Below are 18280 nucleotides of genomic sequence, written 5' to 3'. Positions count from 1 at the left end.
TGTACAGTCAGTAAACCAGATTCTAATTTCACAGGATCACAGGCCTGAGTTGGAAGAGACCTCAAGGATCATGAAGCTCCAACCCCCCTGCCACATGCAAACCCATCACCCTCCCCATATAGTACTAGACCAGGCTGCCCAGGGCCCCATCCAATCTGGCCTTGAACACCTCCAGGGATGGGGCATCCACAACCTCCCTGGGCAGCCTGTTCCAGCACCTCACCACTCTCATAGTAAAGAACTTCCCCCTGACATCCAGCTAAACTGACGTTTAGTTCAACTTAAAATCATTTGCAAATATTCTGTGCCTGGTAATGCTATGGTTCAGTAGAGGTGATTGTGTTGACTAAATTGGCCATGTGATAAGAAAAGGTGAAGGGTTTAATACTTAATCAGCTGGATGACGCCTGGTCTTTTTTATGTTCAAGGTGAAAGAAATATGGACAAGCAGAAAATACCTGTGGAATACCTTGCTCCCTGTGGAATTCATTTTTCTTTTTGAAAGGTCTTCTTTTCACAGATTAATTAACTGTGTAGCTGCTAAAGATCCTATTCGCACCATAAATTGCCCACATTTAGCTGTAGCTCAGCATGTTCATTTTCTATCTTAATTCAAAACCTAGAATGAAAATGCACCAACTTACCTGCATACTTCTTTCTTTCTGAGTTGTGAGCTTGGAGCTAGAAAGCAATGGTTAAAAATTGGAATTTGAGCTTAGGCAGTCAGTGGAAGTGGGTAAAAATGATTACAGCTGGTGAAAGACCCTTACCCTTTTAATGGCTGAAATTCCTTCTGCTGAAATCCCTGTACTGTTTTTTTCTTTTGGAGATTGCAGCTACTTATGCTGAATAGCAAAACCTTTCTAAAACTCAGCGGATGTCTTTACAAAAAACAAACAACAAAAAAAAAACCTACTGCAAATGCATCCTTCTTCTTGTTTTCCCCAGATTTTAAGTCACTCAGTGCAGTCTCTGCAAGCTTAGTGAATCCTTTTCATGAAATGCTGATGGTTGGCAGAATAAATTTGTGTCAGCTTCCTCCTTACTGCTGAGCAGCATGAAAATGAATGACATACATGTTGATGGCTATATTTTTGAACATAAGAAGCATGCTTGACTCTAAGTAGGAACAAACAGTCTACAGGCCAAACCGGTATGTTGTTTGCTGAATCGTATCCAGTATTAGTTTAAAAAATAAAGATTTAATTGTTTAATTGTTACATGTGTCACTACACTAAAGCTACTTAAAAAGCATACATCGTCTATGCCAATATCTTGTTGCCCACCTGAAAACATTGACCTGACTGCTAAAGTTAATCCTAGTTCTACAAAATCATCACACTGAGTGATCAGCCATAGCCCTCAGCATGGTGACTGTAATTCTGAAGATGGCCTGGAGTTCTCAGAGATGAATGGTGTCACACAGTACTGCATGCTGGGGGATATTGCTGGGCTGATGATTTCAGACAACTGAAGTCTTCTGTTCATCCTCAGACAAACAGATGCAATTGCAGACTGGCTGACTGCTGTGAAATTCCAGGGAGAATTTTTTGATTTTAATTGAGAGTTGTGGAGTGTTTTCAAATGAAATGGAAGAGCTGTATATTTTAGTTTGCATTAAAATAAAAGCATCGATATTTTAACTGGAATTTATTTGTGTTTTAAGCTTAAAAACAAACTACAAACACATCGTTGTAGGCTTTTAAGATCTTGACCAGATAGTGGGTCTATTTTAAACACTTGAAATCTATGTTGACAGCGTAATTTCTGAATTTTTATTTTATTCAAAAATAATTACCTGCTCTGTATAGCAGGCAATACAATTTTGAAAAGATTGAGACTGTTTATAGCTTATTTATTCAAAAATGGTTAACTTCCCTTTCAGTGTTTTTATTCATATATGTACTTTCCATCTCAGAAACAAATCATAAGCCTTCAGAAGTTTTGCAGATTTGTCCTTTGAGAAAATATATTTGACCTATTTATGGTTGTTTTATGACAGGTATTGTTTGCTTAGGAGACAGTTCTGGAGGTAAAAGAAACCTGGAAGGGTTGTTATCCCTCCCTCTTCATTCAAAAAAAACCAGAAAAATGTTACTGTCTTTTATTTACCTGGTATCCTTGTTATTAGACAAATGGTCATTGAAATTTCACATTGCTGCATAAACCACTTCCACAGAGCATGGTGGACCAGATTAAATATGTATATAAATATATGTATTTTCTCGGAGTATTTTCACACCGTAGGCTGTAAATTAGAGAAACCAGAACTACCTAAATAGTTATTCCATTTAGGCTGTTCTTGCTTATTTTGAGAAATCTTCAGCAGCATTGTGCTGAAAAGACATCCTGTGAAAAGATTTGCCTTGTGTGCAGTGAGAACAAAATATCTCAGCTGCAGGGTTTCTCCAAAACTCTTTGATACAATCTCACTACTCCAATACTTGTGAAACTGAGAAGTTGTAACTGGAAGTTGTGATAACTCTGCCTGCCTCTTATGGAAATGACTTCCTCCTTCAGCCAAACAAACAGAGTAAGATAAAGCATATTTACAGCGTATATTTGCAGTAGAGATGCTTTGTTTTAAAGGTAAACTGGCAGGGATCAGATGTCTTTATTATAAAAGACTTTTTTTAAATAAAGTCATCTGATGGTCCTCAGATGTAGGTAACACAAGAACTCTGTTTTTGATGTCAGTTGGCGTTTTCCTATAGAAATAATAGGCAAAACTCAGTAAGCAAATCACTCTTTAAGTGCTGTCTAATAATACATGATTTGGTAGGTACAATAGCAAGCTTTCCATTCATCCAGACAGACCTTAATGACCACTTAGGAGTCCACTTTCTGGAGTATATGTTAGACAGGTAGAGTGCAGCAATGGGAAAGAAGGGGAAGCATTCTGATCTTTTGCTAAACATTGGCATCTTCTTATGTGTCTGTAGATCAGAGCAAATTAGTATGAGAGGATGCATCATGAGGTAGGAATAAAGCTCTCACTTTTCAGGTGTTTAATGAATATGCTGTTTTTTCAAAAGCACAAAAGGTTTTTGTGAACAAAAACTCTCCCTCTTATTTTGGTCTTGAGAGCCACAAAAGGAAGTGAAAGATGGGAGCCCTTCAGCATGTAGGCTGTACAGCTTGTTTTCGTGTGTATATTGAGGATGTGCACAGGAAACAAGCTTGATATAGAAAGAGCTGTGTTTAGAGCCAAGCAGAAGGAGTGAATCCATATTTTCTTAAATGCTCTTAGGTTTCTTCTCGGGTAAGTTAATATATTACTGTGATTATATTAAAAAATGTTTCACAGTAGTGAGGATAGTATAGGTGCCATCGTTTTCCGTGGAGCTTCTTTTCTTAAGGCAGATATTTAACACAGTGAATATTTAAGTGAAAAGTAGTTGTGGATTTGTCTATTATGGAATGTTAAGGGGCAAAAAGGAAAAAAAAATGTTTAAACTATTCTATTCTGCCAGCAATGCTAATCAGAATTAAAATGTCTTTTTAATTCCTGAGTGTAGATTGTTAGAGTTGAGTATCTGTATATAATTATGCATAAGGAAAGCAGAAGTATTGCTCAGTGCGATTAATTAGAGATTTGAGGGCAGAGCAGAAATTATTCAGTTCTGTAGCCAGGATTTTCTGAACAAATTTAATAGTTAAATAGCCTGGTTTTCTCAGGAAATGAATTCGAGCTCTTCTGAAAACCAGTTCACTAATTTATAAGGCTAAATACTGCATTGGTATTTTCTAACTTTAGGCATGCAAACCAACAGATTCAGATGCATAATTTGAAAGATTAGCATCAGTAAGTACGTTCCTAAATATTGTGGCTATTTCTGGAAATCTGGCAAATAGACAGTGTCCATTTAAAATAAAATAAAAATGATTGCTTGCCCATAGATGGAGTGTTAAATTTGCCAGTAAGAGTAAAACCTAAACAGGGTAAATGGCATCTGCAGACTGCTGAGGTTTGTAGTCTGGTGGAAATGTGATTTCTGGAATGCAGTAATTAGATGGGGTAGTCAATACTTGTTAATGAAGCCTGTGCTTGTGATCCATCTTTAAAGGGAGAGAAAAGCAATACTGCCCTTCCTGTGGAGCCCTTATTGACCTGCAGCAGCAGCTGCTGTCCACTCATACAGCTTTCCCACAGAATGACTAGCACGCTTCCCTTAAGAATAAATAGTCTGTCTTCCAAAAGTGTTGGAAGTGTTTCAAGAAGACAGAATGAAATGCTGCTCCTAGAGGATAAATGAAATATGAGGTGTTTGGCAGACAAATTATAGACAGTCTTCTCTGTGTATTCTAAAAAATACCCTCTGAAAGAGAGACTGGTGCTGCTTAATTCCACTCACTGTATGGGATGCCTACGCAATAGCTAGACATGTTACTGCACTTCAATGTGCGTTTTGTCCACTCTTTTATTTGTGCTTTTCCCACGAACTGTTTTTCTAATTTTTTTTTCCTGGGATGCCAACTTCTAGGAGGTGATCCGAATAGCGGGCTTATGGCAGCAACCTCTTCTTTATTGTAGCTGTCAAAGCAAGTTTGTTGGGATCAAAGATAGTGAAATGGTTTCTCCTAGAACTGAGTCTTAGCACAGTGTTTCTTTGAAGGCTATTCTAAATCTGGCTTAGGATGTGGAATATGTCACTGAGGTCTATGTCATTCCATTTATTTCTGCAGCTACAGGGGAAAGTACCAACGTTTGGGACCTGTTTGTTTTCCCTTGATAGAGGAAAGCTATTTTTTATTTTGGAGTAAAATAAATTAAATTGTTAACTTTTGGAAATTCCTTTATAAAACATTGTCATCAGTTTTATTCAGGATGACTGCCCCACCATGAGCAAGAACGCTAGTCAAAGCAACAAATTCTGTTTCTTCAATTTATCGTGCTTGTTATGCTTATTAGCATGATTTGGTAGTGTTCAAGGCTGATCTTAGAAACTCGTATAGCAGCCTATAAACATCAGTAGCTTGTTACACATTTCAGTGCTCCCAGAGCATTTACATCTAAAGGAAGATGTCCCTTGCCTTTGCTGATCCCTGAGCTCACATTTTTCTTGATGCCTCTTCCAAGCTCACCATTGATACAGATGGATTCGGTTTTTGTTATCCTTTAACAGAGCTTCAGATATTTAAACTATTTTCTTTCTTAATTAATACTGAGAACAACAACTGTTAATTTAATGAAGCAAAGACTCCTTGAGAGTGAGTTTTGTCAGGATTGATGCAACTTCGTATTTGCAAGACATCACGGTGACAGACAGCTGATGCTAATGCTGATCTTTAGATTGTCAGCTTAATCCTACAGGCATATAAAATTTCTTTGTTTTTGTGTTTACAAGATACCAACATAAGCTTTAGCTGGTTGAGCTGCTAGCATGTTGAAATAAGTTCTAAGCTTGTATTTATCAAATGCTTTGTTTGTGGCTGGTTTATGTTCTGATATTTGCAGACCTTTACTTCCTCTGTGTTAAAGTTAATTAAGTGAGATACTGATCTTTATGTAGAGGCAACTCCCAATAACCCTTGTGTGCTCATAGGTAAAGTTTATGAATTCGGCTAGGTTGGAATCATAGGAGAGGCAGTGTCTTTTGCGCTGCTATATGAGTGGGGAGAGAAGAAAAAGTAGGAAGCCAAGCTTTTGAGTCCACTGGGAGAGTCTAAACCAAAGTTGAAAGCTGCAGTTTAGACGTGTTTTTTCCCTTCTGTCTGGTAAATCTTCTTGCAATACTAAACTTGAACTACAGCTGAGGCTTTATTGGAGAAATGTAATGTCAAAGTACAAGTTTATACGATTAAGGAATGAGCTATATTGAGTCTGTTTGTACTGTTTGACAGATGAAAGGCCTTATTTAAATTTAGATGCTTCCTCTGTGTTGCCTTGATGGAACCATAAAGTTCTTCTCCTTAGATGGGGCTCTGTGTGCTTTGAAGTAAAGAGGGAAGAAAGCGATGCTTTAAACAAGGCATTTGTGGTGTTGTAGAAATTCTGGGAACACAGTGGAAAGAACTGATGTTCTGAGTAGAAAATACAAGGGAAAATATTTGCTTAGAAGAAAGTACATTAAAATTAAGTTGCTGATTTCAGTTCTGTAAGTTTCACAGAAGCCAGGCGTAGGGGGAGGAGAAGGAGTTCAGTTTTGTCTTTGTAAATTCAAAGAACAAAGCATAGTTGGCTTACATACTTATCATTGTTTCTAGATGAAGTGTTGTCTGTCACCCATTTAAAAGAAAAAAACAGAAAAAAACAACAAACATGCACGTATAAACCAGTGACACACACACATAGAAAACCTTCGTTTCCCCAAGACCAAAACCATATCACCTAAACTTCGAAAACAGAAGAAAGATTAATTTGTGCCAAACCTATACTCACGTGTTTTGTAAGCTTTATCAGGTAGGGATTTCCGAATCCTTTGTAAGAAGCACTTATTATGTATGTATTAATTTTGAGAGAGAAGAAGCTTGTAAATTGGGGTTCCTGCATTGCACTGGAGATGATAGTGCTATTTGCAATTTGCAAAGCAAAACCTTCACAAGAGGTCTAGGTGTTTGCTGTTGCCGTATTTCTTCCACCCTTCCTTCCATGCGCCCAAATCACTGTCTTGTAGAGTTTGAGTCTCATGCTTCCAGCATGTTTACGTACAATGCTTAGCAAAGTCATGTCCCGAAGAGTGTTGTTTCTAGACTTACAGCTCAGTGCCTGTCTATTTCTATACTTGGCCTCAGCTCTCACCAAGCTTTTCCCCAGACTACTGAAGAGTGCATGAATGCAGCCTTCCTGCTCGTTCTTCAGTGTTGCTGATAGATCTCCTGTCCCAGAGGAGGAATGGTGGCATCCTCTCCAGAAAGGCTGATCTAGTGAGGTGGTTCTGCCAAGAGCTTTGGGCCTAAAATACTAATTCTCAAAGTCCAAAGGCATGAAAAATCAAAATTCTTGTATAGGTATTATTCAGAACAGAACAGAATGGCTTTTTTCTTTTCTCTTTTTTTTATTTTTTTTATTTTTTTATTTAGTGATCTGCTTCAGGGCTTGCCAGCCATTGCTTTCTGCAAGGTGCTGACTGGCTTAAAACTTCATGTTCTCTCCTGGCTTCCTTGGACTTTTGGAAGTCCTTTTATCAAAGAGGACTTTTATCTGTGCTGAAGTCCTAGTGCTGTATTCTTTGATCTACTGCTATGTTATGTGAGCCTCCCGTGATTTTATTTTTTTGTTGTTGGCTTTAGGATCCTGACATTGTCTTGAGATAGTTCCTGTAGTTCAAACTGCACAAAAACAGTGAGATTTATGGAAAAGAAAGACTGTAATTCACAACACTCCAACTGCAATGCAAAACACTTCTGATTAAATACAGTCTTTATCTAGTGGAATGGTTGTCCTAGGTATCACAGAGAACAGCTTGTTCCTTTATGAAACTTAACTTGTACTTGTTTTAAAAACAAAAACAAAACCCAAGAAAAAGTAGATGTTCCTCTCAGTAATAGTTTGTCTCCCTCTAATAGTCAAAATGAAACTGGTGATCCAATGACAGTGAGTGCAATTGGGCTTATTTTTAAAACTTCTTTCTTGAATTCTTATCTTCATACCGTGGGGAGGCACAGCCAGCATATAACAGACACCGCTAAACTTGATAAACCTTCTTTGAACTTTTACTCATCTTGACACTTGAACTTTGAATATCATATCATTGGTGTAAATATACATGTACCAAAGGACAGGATTGACTTTTGTTAAGGAGGGTTGTTTTTGTTTTTTAATATTTATTTTACTAACTTGTACAATGTGAAAATGTATATATTTAATATTAAAGGTTTGTTTAAAATGCTCTTGAATGTAGTCAAACTATACTTATGATAAACCTCTCTGATTGCTTGTTTGATCTTTAATATCTTCTCTCTTCTGTGTCCTGTTCCTGGGGTTCCTGTTTCATGTAAGTAGAAAGTAAATGGCTGACTGGAATCTTTTTCAACAGGAAATGTATTTTGCTTTGTCTGACTGTTACCGAAAGAGACAAGGATGCTGATTACTTGAAGAGAGCAGTGAAATACAATAATCATGATTTCATAGAGTCATAGAATGTCTTGGGTTGGAAGTGACCTTAAAGCCCACCCAGCCCCAGCCTCCTGCCATAGGCAAGACTGCCACCCAGCAGCTCAGGCTGCCCAGGGCCCCATCCAACCTGGACTTGAATGCCTGCAGGGATGGGATACCCACTACTTTAATTACTTCTGCTGTCATAATGGTTTAATGCTTTAGTGAATGGTTGAGTAGCAGTAGAATTCTGCCCTTTTTGATGATAAAGTTGTGTGATTCCATTTTTTTATCATGCTTGTTATGTAGGTTTTTCAGTCTTTGTAACAATACTTGTTGATAGTCACCTAGCTTTTGTTCAAACAATCACCTTTGATGTGGAGTAGCTTCCCCCCACCTCCCACATACACTGTGTACTTGTAATTAAATAGGTACAAAATTACATCTTGTCAGTTCCCTCAAAACTGGTAAAATTTAGACCATTTGTTTGCTTCTGATTAAATAGAATGGGCTGCAGAACTGCTGGCTGTAATAAATATTTCCTTGTTGTTTGCGTGGTTAAAATAAGTGACAGGTGACTCTGAGGGTGTTAAAGGATGTGATGCAATGTTTGTGGATCTGACTTTCTTCCTGCATCTGTCTTGGCTACTTTTTTTTTTCCAGCTGAATCTGTATGTGATGTATTCAAAAACAAAGTGCAGATGTTTTGTAATGAATCACTTTTGCCTTTGGTTTGCACACCTTTATATCCTTCTTCCTTCATCACCTGTTTGTGAGGTTCCTGGTAAGCTCCCAGAAATATCACAGAAATGACATGTCCATCCTTTATGTCACTTCTGATATCAATGTCATGTTTTACAGACTAATTGTTAATTAAAAAACAAAACAAAACAAAATCCTCCCAAACCAGAAAAAAAGTCAGACTTTAGTTACAAGCACACTATAGTGTGGGAAGAACAGCTGCTTTCTCTTGGGTTACTTTTCACCCGATTTAGCCCTTTTTAGTCCTTGAAAATATACTCATCACCAGTGCTTTTCAAAAAATATTGAGATAGCATTGCTGAGAGCCTTATACGTGAATAATCTTAAAATACTGGGAGAAATTTCGTATAGGCTCTCCTCCCAGGAACGTCATGTGCTGCCCAATAAAAATAGATCTGTACTGATATAGTAGCAGTTTAGAAATAGTCTCCTTTGGAGTGGGATGTGCAGAACTAAATTCAGAACAGCACATGGAGGACTGGCAACTCTTTAAGTAAGATGTGAGCAGCAAAAAAGGAACTTTGGTAGCATTTTTGGAATAGTTGTTTTGATGCTGAACCTGTGAAATGGCAAGACGAATCTTAATCAGATTCCTAGGAATCCTGGAAATTCACTGCTTCATGGAATTTTTCCTTACAAGGTCTGTGTTTGAACTCCCTGTTGTATTTTTCTAATACACTTTTAGAACAGCTAACTCTTTAAACTTGGCATAGAGAGACAGCTGCAGCCCTAAAATGATCCTTGGCACTTTACTGCTTTCCCCAGCTGGCAAGTTTTCCTGTTGTTTTCCTTTTCCCTTTTGTGTAAGTCGGTTGATGATATTTGTTTGTTCTGTAATGGGGAAACAGTTTCCCCCATCTGATGTTAGAACAAAGTCTGATTTTTATTTTGATTTCTGGGTCACTCCTTATAAATACCATGTGTGCCATCCAGAACTGTGTGCTCATTTTTCTCAGTCTATGTTCCTTGCTTTAAAATGTCTGCACAACGAATGGTAATTAATGACTGTTTCCTCTTTGTCCCTTCATAGCCAGTGGCATTATTAATAGTTACCCACATCTGCAGACAGAATGAAGGAATAAACTGAGGACAGAAAAATTCTTTGTAGAGCCGAAGAACTAGAACTTAGATCTCTAAAAGTATTTCAGTTGCTTACCATCAGGCTTTTCTCTTTTGTCATGGAATTTTGTCATTTTAAATTCTCCACGCAGGTTATAACATAGTAATTCTCTCATTAATTCCTATTTGGATAGCAGTGTTTCCCACTATTTTTTTATTTTTTATTTTTTTCCACGGATAACTTCGCTTTCTTGAAAGCAAATGCAGATTCTTTTAAAGTTGTTTGAGCTCTTAAAAATGAGGACAGAGTGGTGTAGTGAACTTCTTTGAAAAGAATTATCATATCCTGTCTCAGAGAATGTGAAGCCACTTGCCCGAATTGAAGGATTTATTAAAATAACTTTTACATCTTCTCTGTGTTATGGTCTCTATCTTTTATGATCTCCTGCTTAATCTCTATTGCCCCAGATTAGTCCTAGAAGTTATTTCTCCCTACCCAAATAAACTATTTAGAAGTATTTAGAGATAAGCAAAAATTCCAGGAAATTTGCTTATGACTTCAGCTAAGGTCCAAGGTTGGGGTGCACATCATCCATGGAAAATGCCCTCAAACTTATTTTCTATGAATAATGATAAGTTGGTATTATTTAGGCTTTCCTGCTTCCTCTCTTCCCCACTCCTTCCACCACTGAATAGAAGCCAAAGACCCCAAACAAAATGTCAGTTTGACATTTAATGAGTGAGTCCTTTTTCTTTTCTTTTTTTTTTTTCTTCTTACAAATAGTTGTTCAATGCCTTTGTATCCAAAAAATGTAAAAATCCTTGTCCTTCTATTCGGTTACTGAGTTCTAAAACTCCTCAAAGGACCTTTTGAGGAAAAAAAAAAAAGCACCAAAACAATTTTGCAAAATTTTTCTTGTCTTTTCTTGTTTGTTTTCTTTCAGTTTAGAAAAGGTTTAAAACACTTGAAACTCATCAGATGAAGAAAAATAACAAGTAACCGTTCCAGCTGGTGTTATTGTGGTACTTCAATTTATGCTCAGAATAAAACAATTTGCTCAGTGTTTAACCGTCACATTTGAGCTTGTAGGAGGAGACACTTGATCCTGCTGTGCTTACATTTCTTGGAATCTTTGGGTAGGGAGGTTGTGGTAAGACAGGGGATTATTTTGGATTCCAAAGCAATTTTAGTTACTGGAGCACACTGTTCAATTGGTAGGCCAGTCAGTTTACATGTATTGCCTGGAAGTCAGGAAAAGAGTAATTCCTTATTCTTGGGTTAAGTCTAGAATTGACACTGCTTCAAATTTGTAATGGTGAATTACCTGGACAGTGGGAAGGAGGGTATCCTCAACAAGTTTGTAGATGGTGCTGAATAGAGGCAGAGGATTTGGTACAGGTAGGGTAGAGATGCTATTCAAAAGGACCTTGCCAAGTTGGATAAGTGGATTGACCGAAAACTCCTGCAGTTCATTATGGGCAAATCAGAATGTTACTATCTGAGCTAAAACATCTCTGGTCAATAGTACAAGCTGTTGTTTGGGGAGCAGCACTGCAGAAAATGATATGAGGACCTGGTGAATAAGTTGTATGTGATAAAGTAGTGTGACCTCATGGTGAAGCGGAACCAACTGCAGCTGGTCAAGGAAAGTGATTCTTTCACTGACAGTTCTGAAGATGAAAAATTGTCAAACCATCTGTCAACACATGCAGAAAAGACGAATTAAATCCTTGGAAAATGCAAAGCTGACCCTTTTAAAAAAAATTATTTTTAAAGGCCTGATGGAATATGGTGCTCTTCTAGGCTGCAGTATTTCTTACATATGCATCTGATTTCACTGTCACATTAAGGATGTCCTAAGACATAAAAAGACTAGGAACAATAATAGTAGGAAAAATAAGTAGCAGTGTTTGCACTCTAATATAGTAAGCCATCATCATGGGTGTACATGGCTTGGCAAGAGGCAGGGCATTTGTTCAGAATTTTGCACTGAAGGGATAAGGACTCAAATGAAGTTGGGTTTCTTTCTTTCATTCTGTCTTTCTTTGTTTCTTTCTTGTATTGATCATCAAAATACTTTGATATTTAAAGACATTAAAAAAAAAATACTTGCCAATATTTTTTCAATAGTGATATTGATAACGTAAATGATTTCTGGAGTTATTTTCAGTTTTCTTGGCCCTTGCTACATGAAAAGGTTGTCTTTTCTGCTACAATTGATTCATGTAATTTACCATTTTAATTCAGGAGGATGCAAAGAGAATGTACAAGTGTAAGGGCAGCCAGATGGTGGCAACCTGGCGTGACTTGAACATGGTAAATAGTATCTGTATAGAGCCTGGCTTGCTTACAAGCTTAAAAACAAACAAACACAGTCACCTCACCACCCCAAATAAAAGCAATATGAGGGGATTGAGTGTACCCTTGATAAGGATGCACATGACTCTAAGTTGGGAGGGAGTGTTCATCTGCTTGAGGGTAGGAGGCCTCAGATGGATCAGGCTAGATTGATTGGTGAGGCCAGTTGTTTGAGGTTCAGCAAGACCAAATGCCAGATCCTGCACTCTGGCCACAACACCCCACGCAAGTCAAGGCTTGAGGCAGAGTGGCTGGAAAGGTGCATGATGGAAAAGGATCTGGGGGTTTTAGTTGGTAGTCAGCTGAACATGAGCGAGCAATGTGCCCAGGAGGCCAAGAAGGCCAATGGCATCCTGACTTTTATCAGAAATAGGGTAGCTAGCAGGAGCAGGGAGTGGTCATTCCCCATATTCGGTACTGGTGAGGCTGCACCTTGAGTACTGTGCCTGTATTAGGCCATTCACGATACATTGAGGCCCTTGAGCGTGTCCAGAGAAGGCCAACAAAGCTGTGAAGGTCTGGAACAAATCTTATGATGAATGGCTGAAGAATCTGGGATTGTTTAGTCTGGAGGAGTCTCAAGGAGACCTAATCACTACTCTCTACATCTGAAAGGAGGCTGTGGTAAGGTGGGAGTTGGCCTCTTTTCCTAGCTAACTAGCAATAGGATGAGAGATAGTGGCCTCAAGTTGTGCCAGGGAAAGTTCAGGTTAGATGTTAGGAAACATTTATTTTCAAAAAGAGTGGTAATACATTGGAACACACTGCCCAGGGGAGCTGGGAAGTCACTGTCCCTGGATGTGTTCAAGAACTGTGTGGATGTGGCAGTGAGGGGCATAGTTAGCGAGTTAAGGTGGTGATGGGTTGACAGTTGGACTTCTTGATCTTAGAGATCTCTTCCAACCTTGATTTCTGGACTCATAAATATGTTTGTGTTTGTGTTTTCTAGTAGCTCCTCTTTTCCTTTAGCTTTCTTGTTTGTGAATCTACAATCCATAAGATGCACTGGGAGAACTTCAAATGTTACCCAAATTTTCTTTTTTTCTTTTCTTTTTTTTTTTTTTGAGGAGTTTGGTTGTCTCTCTTCTTGACTGTTCTACTGAAATTGGATGCTGAGTAGATGAGTCTAAAATTCTGTAAAGCTGCTCTTTACAGAATACCTGAAGCTTTCTCTCTTAGTTATGAAGTAGTCTGCAAGGCAACAGAATCTAAAAAGAATTATTCATTCATCTTGGTTGCTTATTCAAATAAAAAAGTTTGAGTGTAATCAAGCCTGGCTATTGTTTTCCCCCTGGAAATGCTGGAAATGAAAGAGAATGTGGTGTTGGAAAAATTCCTCGGTACAGTCATAACATTTTTGCTTATTTTTATTTAGCAGTTGGTAGTCTTCCTAAAATACAGTTCCTTGGCACACTAGTTTCAGTATTCAGCAAAGATGTATGCTGTTGAAGGGGGAAGGGAAAATAATGAGGATGTTTACCATTATGTACTGTACTTATGTAGGCTTCCTGTGTATCCTAAGAGAGCTTCTCAGATCTTTCTGCTCCCAACTCTAAACAACATAATCCCTTGAATCTCCAGAGACAGTCGAGGAAGACAGTGTGGCTTCTTGTGGTTTACAGTGTCCTCAGAGTCTAAATACTTATAACTGGAGCCTTTTTCAGCTTTAGCATTTCCTGCGTTCTTGGTGACAACAAAATTGTTGAATTTTCCTTTTAAAAATAAAATACTGAGCAATCTCTCCCTCTAGTTAACCCTCTGGTAGCAGAGATGTTTCTAACTCCAGCTGCTGCTTTATAGGAAGATGGCAGACATGTAGAATGCATTTATGTGCAGAGGATAGTGTCTTCCACTGCTTCTAAATTGTGTGGAGTCAAATGAAGGATTTATATCCTATTTTAGCATTGCTTTTGGTAAACCCCAGATGTAGATGTCTCTGGTCTGATGACAGAGTGACTTAAATTTGGATGTGCTAAATCTTCTCTGAATTGAGGAGTGGGTGCATTTTGGAGATAATTTGTTTTCGATCACATAGTACTGCATTAAAAATGTAGTCTGGACTGCCCTGTCAGTTCTGCAGTTTCCAGATATGAATGTCACAACTTATTAAAGACTCTGCTTGTTACAGAATAGATGGACTGATTAATAACTCAATCTGAAACCTGTTACGCAAGGGATTTCTCCATCTCATCATATTTTGGGATTACATTAAAAAAGATGGTGACTGAAGCAATAGAAATAAGATAGAAAAATCACTCTCAGGGTGTAGCCTTAATTATTGTTTGTTATTTAAAATTACATTAAGCCTTTTATAAAATAATAAATGTTAAAATAAATGGCAGTATAGCGTGTGATGTAATGCCATTGTATTCTAGGTAACTGTGGTTCAGATGAATACATGCTCTTTGTAGACTGTCAGATGCAGTCATTCATTTGTTGATAGCAATCATTCCTAATAGTGCTGAAATCAGATGTAGTCTTGCAAAATGTAAAGCAAAATTTTTTATGGTGATCTCATTCATTTTTATTCAGAAACCATTTCTTTCTATAATCTGAAATTGCAGGAAGAGATAGAATGTATGAATTCAATGTCTGCTATTAAAGTGACAGGAGGTTGCTAGAAATAACGTGATCAAAAAGTGGTTAAGATTTAGCTGCACTATAAAGGCGGTGACTCTTCCCCGTGAAATGGCCCCAGGGCATGCACCCATTGCTCAGCAACAACCAAACTGTCAGTGTGTTATTAATATTGTGTCTACTGAAACCAGGGCATGGCAGTGCTGTGCAGTGCTGACTCAAGCACTGGCAAATAACTGGTGGCAAATAACTGTACGCATTTTGATACGCTGGCTGAAAACAGTGCACTGAACAGCAAACAATATGCAGCCATGCTTTCCATTTTGATAAAGGAGTTTGAGAATAAGTTTCAAGAGTGCCAAAAAAACCCCATCACTTTATGTTTGCAACACCATTATCAGTTGCAAATACATTGCGTGCAAATTTTCAAATGAAATATACGGAGTTGCAATTCAACTCAAAAATCTGATCATGTCTCTCTACTAGACTTTTATAAGACCTCTTACCAGAGGAAAAATATCCTGTGCTTCACAACCACATCTCACTCTTGTCATATCTGTCAGTATGCCCATTTGTGAACAGTTTTCAAGGATGAAGTATAGGAAGAATAAAATTTCAACAAAAACGTTAGTTGAACACCTTGAGAACTTACTGAGAATGGCAACCACTGCTGTAGAACCAGGTTGATTTGGTAGTTTGACAAGAACAAGGTTAAATATCCCACTAGTTTAATGTTTTTGGTTTTTCCTTTTTTGAATGTTTTAAGAAAAGTATTACAATTTAAAATATTTTGTTACTTACGTGTTAATGATACCATATATTTTACAAAGACTGCTCTGAAAGTAATGCCTCCTGTTTTATTATGCTGGCCCATGATGTTAGAGGCAGCCATTGCTGGTATGGCAGTAGAGGCTGAACCTTCCCACCAGTATTCCATTACATGTTGCCATGCAACAGATGGCAGCAGAGGGGCAGTCTGAAGACAATATCTGACATCACCACCGTCTGTGTGAAACACTTCTTCCTAATATCTAACCTAAACCTCCCCTGTCTCAGTTTAAAACCATTCCCCCTTGTCCTATCACTATCCACCATGTTCCCCTCCTGCTTATACGCTCAGGTATAAATCTCAGCCCAGGTAGTAGCAGGGGAAAATGTTTGATCAGATGGCTTTCTTAGTGAAGGTCCATTAAACAAATTTCCTGTCTGGTAGCGTTATGCTATTCTTCCTCTTCTGTTAAACTGAGGTAGATGTAGTACATGCATGTGATAATGTCGTGTTGTCATAACCATATTCCCAGGATGAAGTAGGCATACCAACTGTGCTTCGTGGCTGGGCACTGGGCTGCACAGTCTCGTTAGTTTTCATCCATTCGTGTATTTCTATAGCTGTCTCTTTTGCTGATCATTAAATGACAATTTTCTGAAATTAAATTTTCACACTTCATCGAGCAGTGGTGCATTAGACGCATGCCTAGCATTTTGTTTTAGCTGATAGTGCTTCCTGGTTTCAAAAATCTATTTGAGGTGGAAGCACTCCAGTGGATGTTACTGGTGTCTTTCTACTTCCATCTTTCCTGAAATGCACTTCTTTGTGAGGCCTCTTAGTGTGTTTGGAGCAATTCCTTTTGCCTGTGTAAGCATTTAACTATTTGGTTTTCTGCTTTGCCATGCGATCGTATCTAACTGTTGTGAAAGTGAAACAAGCCCTAAATAGTTTCTCAAAAAAGAAAGTTTTAGTTTTGCATCTACTTCATTTTTATATCTTTTTATGATTTAAAATGTATCCTAATATGAGAGCTGAGAAACCGTTTCATGTGGAACCTGTGATTTGCTTGGTTATTCTCCACTTCCCAGGAGCTGGAAATTCTAATATGTTGAGAAATGATGATACTACTGTTTTTCAAATAATTCTTTACTACAGTTGAGTTGTGCTTATGAAAAGATTCACCCATTGCAACTTCAAAAGAAGAAAACTGTCTGAATGAGGCAGTTAGCTGCACACAGTAGTTTGGATGACATCGCTTATACTTCATTTCTTTTGAAATCTGTTGAAATAGACTTTTCTTGCTGTATGTAATGTACCTGAAAGGCACTGTTGAGTATTTAATGGACTTCTAAAGAAAGCGTATGTAACAGATGGTGTGACAGGTGAGTATATGGCTGTCTAAAAGCACTTTATAAAGAGAATTGCTGGCATCATCTGTCTAATTCTATAGGATTTTTTGTAACGGTTCATACTGTGGCACAATGGAAAATGTCAAGTCTTTTATTCTGCTTGAAAATTGTCTAGTACAATTTTGGTAATGTAATAGTCAACACAGAAAAGAGCCAGAAGGTTTTGGCAGTCACTGCTTATGTATTTCTGTGTTGAATGTTGCATGGCCTGAACATGTAAGTAGCAGAGAGCTTAAGCTTTCTGCTGAAGCTGGCTCACTATAAATGTAACACAGATAAGAAGCCCAAAAGAAAAAAATACTAAATGCAAATGTTAAGATTGTGATGCTTGGGTTTTCTGGTATTGAAAGATATTAACTTTGAGGCATTTCAACACTATGAAAAGAGTAGTGAGACTACAAGTGGGAGCAATTTGCAGAAACTTTTTCTGTTTATTCAGGTATTTCTAGTTCTTCACAAACTAAAACACAGTATTCCTTTTCACATTGAGTGAGTCATTCTTCATTGCCAGTGTTGCCTATCATTTTCCTAACAAATGAGGGCTCTTAAAAGCAACTCAAGATATAATTAGATTGCAGCTTATGTAAAGTGGGGTAAAAGACAACTATAGGATTGCCCTTATTGGTGACACTGAGTAAAGTAAATTTTGACATATAAGAATATTATTTATTTTTAAAGAAACATTTGCTCTGACTTAAGTGCCCATCACACAGTCTGCTGTTAGTATGTGTTGAAATATTTCTTGTTGCATATTTCCTGAAATATATCAGTGAGTTATGAAATTCAGAACTTCTCTTTTTTTTATATAATGAGTCAATAATGCTTGTTTTATGAGCAGTTTAAAGACTGCCTCCTCGTCTGGTAGTTACTTGCACGAAAACATTGGAATGTAAGGAGTTCTGCTCACAGTAATTATATACCAATGTAAGGCATGGGTATCTGTAAGTAGACCTCTCTTTATGCCTGTTTTTCTTCTTTCTTTGTTTTTAATACCTCACTGTTTCTGAAGTAAATTAATTAATTGATTACCTGTGGGAGTCTCTTTGAAATATTTGAAAATAAAGATATATATTGTTATCTCATCCTGGAAATAATATGGATATCTCTTAAAGAACTGGTATACAGCAGGAGTCAAATGAAGTCCTTATTAGTCTGTGATTAAGCTTCTCTAAGTAGGAGTGCAATCTGTAATCTAGACTTTTTTTTTCCTGCTAATATCAATGAGAATGCTTTCTTCTTGCTGTCAGTGAAAAAGAAAAAGTCATCTATCAGTGTCTGAAAGCTTTGAAAACTAGGGCAGTGGCACT

The 18280-nt window shown here is 37.6% G+C and overlaps 1 protein-coding gene across 2 annotated transcripts in view; it reads left to right on the top strand.

The window, feature by feature from the left end:
- Window positions 1-18280, top strand: part of LOC104911963 (FYVE, RhoGEF and PH domain-containing protein 4-like) — an 82500-nt gene that overhangs the window by 15571 nt on the left and 48649 nt on the right. Inside the window, exon 1 of one of the 2 annotated variants that reach the window (XM_010714506.3) lies at window positions 3201-3262. The exons of the other annotated variant lie outside the window; for it this stretch is intronic. Coding sequence (XP_010712808.1) covers window positions 3241-3262 — 22 coding nt within the window. The 5' untranslated portion in view covers window positions 3201-3240. Of the gene's footprint in view, window positions 1-3200; window positions 3263-18280 lie in introns of those variants that run through there. 2 annotated transcript variants of the gene reach the window in all.

The sequence above is a fragment of the Meleagris gallopavo genome, chromosome 1 (assembly GCF_000146605.3).
Source record: "Meleagris gallopavo isolate NT-WF06-2002-E0010 breed Aviagen turkey brand Nicholas breeding stock chromosome 1, Turkey_5.1, whole genome shotgun sequence".
Lineage (NCBI taxonomy): Eukaryota > Metazoa > Chordata > Aves > Galliformes > Phasianidae > Meleagris > Meleagris gallopavo.
Note: the sequence above shows the minus strand (reverse complement) of the source record. Positions and strands in the feature narration are given on the sequence as shown.